This window comes from Haliotis rubra, unplaced genomic scaffold, assembly GCF_003918875.1.
Source record: "Haliotis rubra isolate DU_JTF1 unplaced genomic scaffold, ASM391887v1 Scf403, whole genome shotgun sequence".
In the NCBI taxonomy this organism is placed as follows: Eukaryota; Metazoa; Mollusca; class Gastropoda; order Lepetellida; family Haliotidae; genus Haliotis; species Haliotis rubra.
Window position 1 is genome coordinate 77,750 of NW_025767084.1, and position 14,133 is coordinate 91,882.

The 14,133-nt window shown below is 38.5% G+C and overlaps 1 protein-coding gene across 1 annotated transcript in view; it reads left to right on the plus strand.

Annotated features, from left to right (window-relative positions):
- Positions 1–14,133, plus strand: part of LOC124287649 (pyrokinin-1 receptor-like) — a 30,755-nt gene that overhangs the window by 1,446 nt on the left and 15,176 nt on the right. The window contains exon 2 of the mRNA XM_046724152.1: positions 1,188–2,192. Within this exon, the coding sequence (XP_046580108.1) occupies positions 1,907–2,192 (286 nt within the window). The 5' untranslated portion in view covers positions 1,188–1,906. The remainder of the gene's footprint in view (positions 1–1,187; positions 2,193–14,133) is intronic.

A 14,133-nucleotide genomic window follows, 5' to 3' on the forward strand; every position in this document is an offset into this window, starting at 1 on the left:
CGGTGTTTTATTTATATAAGATGCACTGAGAAGGAATCAGTTTACACTCAATTCCTGTTGAATTATGATAAATAACAATTATAAATTTTGTTGTTAGCGAAACTTAACATATATATTATTGTGAATAATTATTGATGTATCATAACCTTAGTAATCATGATGCACTTTTACATTTCAGTTCAGTAACCCATAATTGTCGTAAGAGGCGGCTGACGGGGTCGGTGGTCAGGCTCACTGATTTGGTTAACGCATGTCATCGCACCCTAATTGCGTAGATCGATGCTCATGTTGTTGATCACTGAATAATCTGGTCCAGCGTCGATTATTTACAGACCGTCGAATGTAGCTGGAATATTGCTATGTGCGTTAAAAAACAACCACAATAAATAACTGTCCTGGTTGAACACATATTGTTGCCACAGGCGTGATTGAATGTATGTATATTGTTTTATCAAATGTATCAAATTCAGCACATATCAACCAAATGTCAACACGCAGGTAACTCATTTGCCGAATCAAACCCGGACAGCAAGAGTGGCTTGTAGCGTTTTAAACTCTGTAAGCACTGTGCTACCCATCCGTCCTTTATCCACAAGCTGTGAAATCGTACGACCAACCATAATCACACTGTTATACTGCCTTTTGAAGCATTATGAGGTTTCTTCCTCAAGGCATTGGCTGATATGACACAAAGTGGAGATTTATACACTGATGTTATTACACTATGACATTATCCCATTTGAGTTTATTGATTTTTTTGTCAAACCAAACACTCGCCATGAACATACATTATCGGTATTAACTTAGTTTCAGAAGTTGTAACATAAAAGAGGAGTCAGTCCACACTGTCTTCTTTCTGTCAATTCCTCTTAAGCAATTGGTAAAAAGGGAATGTCTTTCTTGAGAGATTCCGCTTAAAACAATGGCCTTAAAACATACACATTTAGTATCTTGAGGAGCCTTTGTTTTCATCCTGTTTAAAATAAATAACAATTTGTTATCCAGACCCCACTTTACCTAATTGCTTTTTGAGGATCTCTCTACAGTAGTCTTGCTTTGTAGTTACTGTATCTCCCAGAAGAATCCACGCTGGCCATGTCCTGCATAGATTAAACATGATTGTTGAAAACGGGTGCTAGGTCTAATGAACAAGATAAGTGATGAATGAACGTGTGTTTAAATTTCAGTTGTCAACAACAGAAGTTACTTACAACACCAACGCAAAGTGCTGACGTAAGCACACAACTTCACGCTGCCTACTTTCTCAACACTTGTACCTTCACAAGAGAGCTATTGGGCCATCGTCTCATGAAGAATTGTGTAATTTCTCCGTCTACCGCAGCCAGTCTGTAAGTAAGGAGAGTTTAGCCTTCTGGCGACAGGATTGAGACAATCAGTGACGGATGTGGTCCTCATCCAAATGGGAAATATGTGTACAAAGTCAGTTCTTGTCTCTTATGCTGAGCTTCTATGACTTGTCTCAAGAACGTGAGAGGTGTGTGCGTCAGTCTTGGCCAATGAAAGCAGAATAACGTCCACTTGGGCAAAATAATATCAAGCTTTCGTTTGAATACATTCTTGTGTTGACAGTTTAAAGGTGCATCCGGGGAAGGACGTCTTTGAGAAGCCGGTTTGCGTTAATGTGAATTCCATTTGTGTCGACACATAATAGCTGTGGGCCATTATTGGTCTCGAAATTGGATGACACTGCGGCTTTGGTTTGCGATCAGTTATCCCATGGTTAACTGTGATATACAGTTGCAATAACCCCAATGTCAAACCGGGCCATAAACCAAGGCAATTTGTGCAAAAGAATTGTGTATCTTCACTGGTGTGTTAATCTTTTGTTCTAGGAAGGCATTTCAGATAGATGCTTAGCTTGTTGGCATTGTAAAGAGTATTTACGATGTCTGTGATCGGTAGTGTGTCCGTTGTGCTCAACATGAGCAACGGCAGTGATGTCGTGAGCAATTTCTCCCTCGACGACTATCTCCTTACCAACCTTGGCTCGAAAAACATGGGAAGCACAGCAGGCGTACTCCTCACTATCATCTACAGCCTCATCTTTATCTCTGGTACCATCGGCAACGTTTGCACGTGTGTCGTCATCGCCCGCAACTCCTACATGCAGACGACGACGAACTACTACCTCTTCAGTCTAGCGGTGTCGGACCTCTTGCTACTGCTGTTTGGTGAGTAAACTTTTTTTGTTTTGTTTTCTGCTTTTTGCGTGTTTCAAGTCAAAGAGATGACATCAAATTTACATCCTGTGAAGACACAGATTAGAACTCGCCTTCAGCAACCCATGTGACGTAAGAGACGTGTAATGGAATTGAATGGCTTTGTGATCAGGTTCGCTAACTTAGATGCTGCATGCCATCGTATCAAATTTACATAAATTGTATTAAATGTCAGTCACATGACTGCGGAGTTAAACAACAAACAAACAAAATATCACATTCACAATAAGACTGTCTCACCAAAACTTTAAAAGCACATTTGCCCTTCACCGGAAATGAATGATTCTGAAACTTGTTGAAGTAAAACTATTCTTTAATCCAATAAATGATTCATCCGTTGAGGCTTGGATAAAGGTGAAATTAATTTCAGTAAATTTCCCTTTTATCTTTAGTGTCATGCTTACTGGCTATTTTACGCCAATTATTCCACTTTAACCGCGTTTACGAGGTTATCTACTCTCCCAACTCTAGTTCCATGCGACCAGCACAGTGCCTGTGCCTCAGGCAGCCGTCATGTGACCATTAGCACGACAGTTAACGCATTTCAATAAAGACATTTTTCAATTATTTCATTTTTGACAAGTCTAATACACATGTGATAGAATGGTTTACTTTCAGTGAGAAAATATCCTGAAATGTGAAACACTATTTCGATTTGCAAAGTAATCTTCGGTTTTTACTGGATTTGCCCAAAACAGTTATTCAAAACTGTAGGGTTATTAAACTGAACAAATTCTCCGAAACAGCAAACTGTCAAGATAAAAAATACAACTATGCCCCTTAATCACTACGGAAAAACTACTTCTTGCTTATTTCATTTTTATTAACCATCAACCACATGTGTATACATAAGTTTTAATCGGCAGTTGAATATAAGGCTTACCCTTTCGAAATATATCTGTAATAAATAACACCATCCCTGGTCAAAAACAAAAGATACAATATATTTCTTGCACACGCTTAGAATGCCATTATTGATTACTAACGATATTCTCGTGAGTAGTAATAAACGTCACAACCAATGGCTCAAGCATCTCTTCCACAAGTGGGACTTCATTGAACAGATCCGCGATATCGAAATCAATACCCATAATCTTTGTGGCCTCATGTTGTATGTCTCAAAACTCAGTCATGGCTGAAGGTACCTTTATAGTAAATTCTTTTAAAGGTATCTTGTCTGTCTGTCCGTTCAATTGCACTTCCCACAACAGGCCATAAGGGAACAAAATATGATAATCGAGGTGAGTGTGCGTGCGAGGGTGGTGGTGGTGGGAGATAATCCGAGATTTTATCAAACAAAAGTATGCTGTGAGCGAAAAAGCTTCAAAAAGATAATTGGGCTTCAGATACGTTAAGTAACTTTCAACATTGATGCAAGGCTATTTTAAAAATGTACAGGTACGTTTAAGTCAGTGGTTGGTCCTATACAGTAGATGTGCACTCAGATCCGGCAGCGGTAGCAGAGTTGTTGCAAAAATTCACTTCCTCCCTAAATGCACTGTTCATTCTGATAAGTTCTTTACATCTAATGGAATTGCTACACACTCGTCCTTTAAACATTTTTTCATCCTCTCGTTAATTGATGAAGAACACTGCAGCTCGTATTTCATGTTATTCCACCGTGCCCAATGACTAACGAACAGCGCCCAGTCATCTCCTTCCTTGGCTTTGTTGTTTACACCAACACATGCTCATCGCTTCCTCTTCACGATCTCACTTCTGAACTCGAGAGCTCTCCTTTATGAAATTCACTTTCATCGCAGGTTTAGCAGGGGTATTCTTATTGAATAAATCCAAGATTCAGCAGCATGGTTTGATGAGAAGACTAACCTATCGCACTCTGCGCTGCTTGTCCATGGTAGCCAGAAGAGTCATCAATCGCACATACTTTGATCCGAGACGAAGCATTGGGATCAGACAAGGTGCCACGTGTTTTGACTAACGTTTCTGGGATTCCATGTCTCAACGCTGTGTTGCGAGATGTTAATATATATTACTTGCCACACCAAATTGGCTTCAAAGTTGAGTGTTCCTTGTTTCTTGCAAAACATTGCTGAATGGGCATGGATCCTATTTGGGGGGTGTTATTTTCAGTACGTAATAAAGGATACTCTTCCTTGAGTGAAATCTATTTTTATCAGGGTGTGAGAATAAGAGTTGTTCGTATTCAGCTCGCATAACAATGATTGAATGTATTGTTATCAATATAGACTGAGAGGTAGAAAATAGTCTGGCGTTTTATAAAGTTATTGAAAAGTGTTGATTGCGTCAATTTAATCATAACTCATTCACAAAGCAAAATAAATATTAATGATGCTGACGAATTTTGTAGAGATAAGAGATAAGATGTGTAACATACCCATCTGCAATCATGGAAACTGTATATTTTCTTCATTTTTAGAAACAAACATGTAGAGTGCTGATTAATCGCAAATACAGTTAACATGTAATACAATTATTTGAACTTGTATCAACGATTATCACAACTATCAGTGTGAATCAGAGCAAATTCGATTGAGTTTGCTTTGTCACATTCTGATTGCAAAACAGGGTCAGTTATTATGGGGATATTCGAGTCATTGTACCTTAAATGCCATAGCATTCAAGAGTGGTAGTAGTAGTGGTGGTAGTGGTAGTAGTAGTAGTCGTTCAGTCATACTGAGGTGCACGCCACCAATCACTTCGCATTTTTTTTTCACAGTAAACGCTGGAAAGTACCAGATCAATATTTCTGTTAAACGGATGACGAACACGTTTATGACATGGTTAAATGCTTCACAAGTATTAACAGATCAAACATATGATGCACAATAAAATAAGAACTGGCCCCTTTGGTAACGCCACGGTCAATGCATTAGCTCCTGAAATCACAACGTAAGTGCAAAATGTGATACTGACGCTGTTACCACAACTAGAATACAGCATTAAGTTTAAAACACACCTTACCCCGAGTGCATACAGATATTAAAGTCATCATTTTCATCCCTTTTAGTTCGTTTCAAATAGAACTCATCAAATGTAGAAATGATTTGAAATGCGACGAAAACAGGCGTTTTTTTAAATCTAAACCTGCCATGTGAGGATCCTTCAATCAATCGCTGCAATGGGTAATTTCCTCTCCGACAACCGTATTTGCAGATGGACGGCACCAAAATGTGTACGGCAAGATGAGAAACGATTATACACAACAGTTAGTGGGAGACATAATAGCTGTAATTGCGGTATGATTGCCATCATGACGAAAAGGGAAAATTGTACCTTGATTGCTTCCTGAAACAAGTTGTCCTGCTGGGTATTGATCAAACATCCTAATGTGGGATTTCCATTGAGATTAGTATGAGAGTTACTTGTTAGGCAAGTAAACTAATGCGTGAAGGAAGGAAACTATTATTTGGTATTGTTTTTTGGTTTGTTTTTTCTTCCTTGTTTTTTAATTATTTCGATTGAACATGTGGTGCTCCTCAAACTCGTAGTGAGTGAGTTTAGTTTTATGCCGCACTCAGCAATATTCCAGCTATATGGCGGTGGTCTGTAAATAATCAAGTCTGAACCAGGTAATCCAGTGATCAACAGCATGAGCATTAATCTACACAATTGGGATACGATGACATGTTACAACCAAGTCAGCAAGCCTGACCATCCGATACCGTTAATCGACTCTTACGACAAGCATTGGTTACTGAAGATCACTCCTTACCCGGATCTTCATGGATACTTGAAAACTCTTAGGGTACGGTTATGAGTCTATTTTATCTCTGCCCAAGCAACATCTGAGTTGTTTATGTAGCAGTTATGTAGATGCACCAACCGAATATGGTTGCCTTGTTGATGTGACGTCATACATTGACGATCGACATTAGTGTTGCCACGTTGTATAAAAAGTGTTGAGAGAGAGGAATCATTAAAATGACTGGCACCTTCGCTTTGCGCCATCCTTCTTTGCAGAATGTCTACCGCATGGGGAAGTTAATTATCAGCAAGAAACGGCTTTGCGCAAGTGTTTTTCACAGTAAAACAATTGCGTTTCATGAGCACTTGACAGATAAACAATCCTCGATCACATTAAATATGCCCAGGTGTGAGAAATATTCGAGCATGCAAACACAACAAAAATCTAAACGCTATATAAGAACATGCATACAACTTTAGTGAGTGAGTGATGGTAGTTTTACTCTGCCTTGAGCAATATTCAAGCAATATCACGGCGGGGGACACTAGAAATGGGCTTCACACATTGTACCCATGTGGGGAATCGAACTAAGGGACTTCAGAGTGACAATCAAACGCATTAACCTAACCACCCGCATACAGCTTTAATGTCGAGGAATGTGTGAGTTAATTTTACACCTTTTTAGCAATATTCCAGCAATACCATGGCGATGGACACCATAAATGGGCTTCACACGTTGTACCTATGTAGGGAATCGAACCCAAACTCTTTAACCACTAGAATACCCAACCGCCCCTAAAGTCGAGGAGAATGAAGATGCATTAACAGATTTCAGAACAAATATCAATTTACTAAACTTTGGACGAAGCACATTTACTTTTCTGGCATGATATATACACCTTAAGGGATAAACAAACAGAATAAAAATGGAGTATAAATCAATCACATGTGCTGAGAAGCTGATCCAGAAACAATACAACTAAACAAAAAAAGTTGATTTGCTAACACAACATGTTGCGTGTGCTCAGATGGATAGCATCGACTGCCATTTGCCATCCAAATCCGGCTCATGAAAAATATTGCTTTGCTCTGTTAACAAAAACGTCTTGCCATGGCATTACTAAACATTTCCAGATGTAGTTAAATACAATTATGTTGTTAACATGTAGCAAAACTAATATTCTCACCAATTTGCTCTGTCAGGGAATCTCTCTCTACTAGAAATGCAATGGTCATGTTACAAATCCATCAGTAAGAACATAAATTGCATTTAAAGTATGATGTTGTTCATGCGCCAATAGCTGTGAGTTAATAGTTGTATTGCTTGTGCTCTCTTCGGAGGAGATAGGACTTTCTCCATAACATTCTCCAATTATTCCATTGACATAAAGTTTGGACTGAGTTAAAACTGAGACTATGCTTGTCGTAAGAGGCGACTAACGGGATCGGGTGGTCAGACTCGCTGACTTGGTTGACACATGTCATTGGTTCCCAATTGCGCAGATCGATGCTCCTGCTGTTGATCACAGGATTGTCTGGTCCAGACTCGATTATTTACAGACCGCCGCCATATAGCTGGAATATTGCTGAGTGCGGCGTAAAACTAAACTCACTCACTCACTTCTTGTTTTCTAATGGAATGCTTTCTTAGAAGAGGTGTTTGAGAGTGAATGTCCTCGAAATGAGAGTCTCATAAACAAGACTTCCTTTCACTGTCCAATCCTTTCAAAGGCCAGTCATTCCCTGGCAGTTGTGCGTTATCATATACATAACCTGAATACAGTTTTAGTTTCATCTTGTTTGGATGGAGACAAAAATTAGAGTTGTTGTTAGTTATCTTCAAGTATCTACGTTGTTGAGGTGAACATTTAAAGGTTTGAGGACTGCACTTAAATCTCATCCAAGGGTGTTGGTAGTGTACTAAAGGGGTTTGAGTTTTCGCTTAAGATGCCAAAGGTCCAGTTCTTTTCATAGGGAGACTGGAGTCTCCAGTCGCGATATTGCTGCACTATTGACAAAAAGAATAATAACCCCCAAAAAAGAACATTTTATAAAAATGGGATATTCACTCGCTCACTCACTCACTCACTCACTCACTCAAAACATATTAATAAGCTTACCACCAAGGTCACCTTACATTCAAAGTGAACTATACCTTACGATTGTGTGAAATCTGAGGCTGTCTAGTTGGGAACGTATGGCTGATGAATGGCTCTGTTATGTTGTCTGGCTGCTGTTAGAAGGTAACATAGTCTCAATGTAATACTCTCACATGTCGCACAGTAACAACGTTCATGAAATGTGCTGCTGTACTTGGCCATGAGGTTTAGTTAATGTGATCGTATATTTCCAACAGCTACCAGTGTGTAGAGATGAAAGAAACTGTTATCATTTTCTCTTAAAAACATTAGCCACTATGTGAAAGTCTGGCTTTAAATTTAGATTGTTTATTCAATTTAGAAAGAAGACACAATTCTTAATTCAATTGGCTTGATATTCTTTAACTCCGTTCCAATTGCCAAAGTATCATCTTTCTGAGCATAAGTCTTATTCTAAGTTTCAGCCCGGACAGTAAAGTTCTAAAAGAACGATCTTAAAGGTGTTCACATAGATAAAAGATATACATTATATATCAATTCCTTTCATCTAACCAATTCGTTTTGAAGACTGATTACTTTAATGCTGTGCTATTCACATGACTCAATTGAAGCCATACGGTGTAGTTCTATGTTACGTTCTTTGGCTCTACCAGTTAGCAGTAAGTTTCTATACTCTATCACAGTGTAATTATGTGTCATCTGTTGCTATGTATATGGTCCCTGGACAAGTCTATAAATAGCGTTACACCAAAGGCACAACCAGCAACACACACCGTGCTTTCATTATGAGCATGATTGGGCCTTTATAAGACTGCCCTCATACAAACAGGGATCACTCCTGTACAATTAACTTGAGGAGTAAGGAGATATTTTCTTCAGCCATGTGTTAGGACACATTCGCTGTGGGACGGATATAATCAACCAGTAATCAAGAATAAGACCTCTTGCAGAGGTTATACGTAGCATTCGTGTTTCTCCTTAAATGTTTTCTTGATCCCATTCTAAGAAATAGGTTTATGTTCCCATGCAATATGAATACCTCATTTCCTTCACAAGATGTGGTTTCGTCCACTCAGTGCTTTGTATGAACGCTCTGGCATTTATGACTCGTGAAGATCCAGGTTAGAATTGGTCTTCATTAACCAATGCTTGTCGTAACAGGATCGGGTGGTCAGGATCACTCATTCGGTTCACTCATGCCATCGTATCCAAATTGCGTATGCTGTTGATCATCTCTGGATATTCTGGTTCAGACTCGATCATATTATTTACAGACTGCCCCATATAGTTGGAATATTGCTTATTGTCGCGTAAAACTAAACTCACTCATCTCAACTCTGGTATTTGTGGTGATTGTGCCATTTAGCTCTGCTGTTGGTATTTTCCCGAAAATTATCCTGTTATTATGTGCCTTGTGTCAAATTAGTAAAGCTGATGCTTATGTTGCACCAAACTGATAAACGTCTAAGGCATGCATCAGTTTATGCCTTCATGTGTTGAGTTAAAGTCGACGTTAATACGAAATCACTGTCCCACAAACCATTGTTTCTGTAACACGAGTATACATGTTTTCCAGTAAGTATCCATAGCAATGCTTAAGGGGTAAGGTTGAAGCAACTAGTCGTCCTTACCAAAGTCATTCACAATCATTGCTTTGTCTGCTAACTATGGAAAGACACATGAATAATGTCTTGTACTTTTGGGCTCTTAAATGCAGAAAATGTAAAACTTTCCATTGCACCATTCCACAGCATTCTCAACCTGCTAATTAGGGGATAACTGTACTGTGTTTGACGAATTGGGGACGTATACCGGTGATTATATAGCCCCAAATATAGTTATATCGGCGACGCGTAATTTATTTCATTATTTAAACCAGGTCAAAGTTCCTCTAGGTCAAAGGTTAATCACATCACTCCTTCAACTTACACCATCGCCAGAGAAAGTAGTTCCCTTTTCAAACTACACACGTTTATTATGTGCACACAGACTAAATTTGACAATGATGAATAGATCATAGTATTATAGATAAAATGGACGGTATTATGATGAAACCGCCCTCTAGTTACAGAAATGAGCGGCCCGCTGATTCCTCAACTACGGGCCATTATCAGTTCTGTTGTCAAATGACGTTATAGCAGGTGACGTCACGCTCCATAATGACGTCATAAACCTTGTTTCATGATCTAACAGTGTTGGGTCAACAGCCCGTTGTGAGTAAGTTGTTTGAACTTAAAATTAAATTTATGATACTGTTTTGTCTTTTTTTAACACAAATTCCACCAATTTTTAGCTGGATAGGGGAGTTAATTGACCAATGGCTTCTGCAAATGACAATGTCCAGCGAAAAAGCGTTACCCCAATAGTGTAGGGATACATTCAAAGGTTTCGGTGAATCGGTTTTCAAATTGCGACCGTATATGCTGATTATACGGTCGGAAATTTATAGCATTGACCAATCAGAACTCGTGTTACATACTAAGTTGAATTAGAATTAATGATTGTACTCGTTTCCCCTCAGCAATTTGTTCATTCTCGCACCTGGAACTCGTTACAGTAACATGTCTTTCAGTAGACATCGACCGTGGAACATGGTCCATTTGTATGTAACAGTAAGATAGTAAAGGGGACGTATAATGTTTTTCCATCACTGAGCGTATCTACTTTAATGCCATTGCCAATAACAGCTAAATTGTGCAATTAATTGTGTATCATTGTTATGTCCAATTTCCACATCATTAATTTGGTTGTGAATTTTATGATCTGACCCAAAAAATCCAGGCATCAAATAAACTGAAATAAAGAACATATTTTATATACTCGAGTACATATTAATATACCTAGTGGAAGATACAGAGATTACCAACTGAGTGTACGTCAGTATTGTCAATTTCAGTCTAGGAATGTGTTCTTATGTTAGCCTATTGTGGGCATAATGCATACTTGTAATCTTAATGTATAACACCAGGGGATTAATCTCCATAAATGTCATTCTTAAAATAATGGATATTCAAGACGTAATTTCATTCAAAGTCCTCGTCTGTTTAGAAATCGTGCTTGAAGACAATCTTGTAATCGATTACGAAGTTGGACTACCTAAATAGTTCTAACAAAAACGTAGTGACGTAGGTGGGTAGGCTAACTGTTGAAGTGTTTGCTCAGCGAAAAGCTCGGGTTCGATTACTCCAATGTTACGAAGGTGGGAAGCCAAATTCTAGAGTACATGTCTGGGGCACAAGTGACTTTGTCGTCCAAGGCGCCACAATTCACTGTTAAAAGTTGCCTCCCTTGGGCTCTCGAGAAACCTAGGATTATGATTCAAATCCAAGTCTACCTCCATTACGTTCCTAGGTTTGTCAGCAGTGGGTTTCCACAAAGTGGCTAACGTTTAAGAGCTGAATGACTCAGGGTTTTACTCCCACCTTAAGCTGATACGGCGTTACATAACTGGAATACTTTTTTCAAAGTGGCATTAAACCGCATAACTCACTCATACCTGCATGTACGATAAAATAAAATGAACTCGGAGTATTCAAACCGTGTTCCGACCTGCTTCAGTGTTATTTGAAAACACGCAAGAATACTACGATCTGTGTCGTTTCAATTTCGTTCCACTGGAGCTTTACAATTAAGCTACCGTGAAGTATTGTAAAATGTTTGCCTGAATCAATACCACATGCTACGATGGACACACAGTGCTCTACGTGTTTCAGTTTGCTGAGCATATGTCAAGAACTGTTAAGGTATTATAGCATAGCTAATTTAGCCTCGTTATATAACTAAGTCGTAACAAAGGTGTTCCGGGATGTTATGGAACAAAGGTATGCTGTGCGCGAAATGTTTCCGAAAGGTAATTGCGCTTCAAATACGTTAAAAAAGGAAAATTTCAACATTGATGCAAGGTTATTTTAAAAATGTACAGGTAGTTTAAGTCAGTGGTAGGTCCCATAAAGTATATGTGCACTCAGCTTCCGGCAAGTGGTTGCAGAGTTGTTGCAAAAATTCACTTCCTCCCTAAATGCACTGTTCATTCTGAAAAGTTCTTTACGTCTAATCGACTTGCTACACACTCGTCCTTTAAACATTTTTTTTATCCTGTCGTTAATGGATAAAGAACACTGCAGCTCGTATTTCATGTTATTCCACCATGCCCAATGACTAACGAACAGCGCCCAGACATCTCCTTCCTTGGCTTTGTTGTTTACACCAACACAAGCTCATCGCTTCCTCTTCACGATCTTACTTCTGAACTCGAGAGCTCTCCTTTATGAAATTCACTTTCATCGCAGGTTTAGCAGAGGTATTCTTATTGAATAAATCCAAGATTCAGCAGCATGGTTTGATGAGAAGACTAACCTATCGGTCTCTGGGCTGCCTGTTCATGGTACTTTGATCCGAGAGGGGTCAGTGGTGAAACGAAGCATTGGGATCAGACATGGTGCCACGTGTTTCGACTAACCTTTCTGGGATTCCATGTCTCAACATTGTGTTGCCGAGATGTTGATAGATATAACTTGCTATACCAAATTGGCTTCAAATTTGAGGGTTGCACACTTGTTGGTTGCGAAAAAATGCGAAATTGGGCTGGGTCCTATTTTGGGGGATTTCAGTACGTAATACTAAATACTCTGTAATACTAAATACTCTTCGTTATGTGAAATATATTTTTATCAGGGTGTGAATATTCGGTTGGGTGATATCACAATGATTAAATTATATTTTCATCAATCTGCACGAAAGTTATACGGCAGTTTGAAAAAAAGCTGGCAAATTTCAACCCTTTATTGGATTTTATACTTTATTGATATTCAAGATATATCATATCTGACATGCGCCTTTTCAGTTTTGTATTATGGAAATTATATAAATCTTTTTATGTTTTAAAGTTTTAAATCAAAATACATATTTGAAAACAAACAAACATGTAGATTGCACCAGTACAGTTTACCCTTTGCATGTGATATAGTGAACTTACAAAAAAAGATTATTCAAAGTAACATCAAACATATGATCGTGGTAAATTCAGCTGAGAGGTGTAGTTGCAGTTCCCTCTCAGTGTGGATCGGAGCAAATTGGATTGAGTTTACTTTGTCACACTCTAATTGCAAAACAGGGTCAGTTATTACGGAGATATTCATTGCACAATATATGTCATAGGATTCAAAAGTGGTAGTAGTAGTGGTGGTGGTGTTGGTAGTAGTAGTCGTCCTGTCATACTGGGGTGCACGCTACAGCGATCAATCACTTTGCATCTATATTTTTACAGTAAACACTGGAAAATACCAGATCAATATTTCTGTTAAACAGATGACGAATACGTTTGTGACATGGTTAAAGGCTTCACAGGTATTAACAGATTAAATATATGATTCACAATAAAATAAGAACTGGCTCCTTTGGTAAACTCACGGGCAATGCATTAGCTCCTGAAATCACAACGTAAGTGCAAAATGTGATACTGACGCTGTTACCACAACTAGAATACAGCATTAAGTTTAAAACATACATTCCCTCATGTGCATGTAGATATTATAGTAATAAACAAAAGATTTTAGTTTTCATCCCTTTTAGTTCGTTTCAAATAGAACTCATCAAATGTAGAAATGATTTAAAATGCGACGAAAAAAACGTTTTTTAAATCTAATCCTGCCATGTGAGGATCCTTCAATCAATCGCTGCAATGGGTAATTTCCTCTCCGACAACCGTATTTGCAGATGGACGGCACCAAAATGTGCAAGGCAAGATGAGAAACGATTATACACAACAGTTAGTGGGAGACATAATAGCTGTAATTGCGGTATGATTGCCATCATGTCGAAAAGGGAAAATTGTACCTTGATTGCTTCCTGAAACAAGTTGTCCTACTGGGTATTGATCAAACATCCAAATGTTGGATTTCCATTGAGATTAGAATGAGAGTTACTTGTTAGGCAAGTAAACTAATGCGCGAAGGAAGGAAACTATTATTTGGTATTGTTTTTGGTTTGTTTTTTTCTTCCTTGTTTATTGTTTTTTAATTATTTCGATTGAACATATGGTGCTCCTCAAACTCGTAGTGAGTGAGTGAGTTTAGTTTTATGCCGCACTCAGCAATATTCCAGTTATATGGCGGCAATCTGTAAA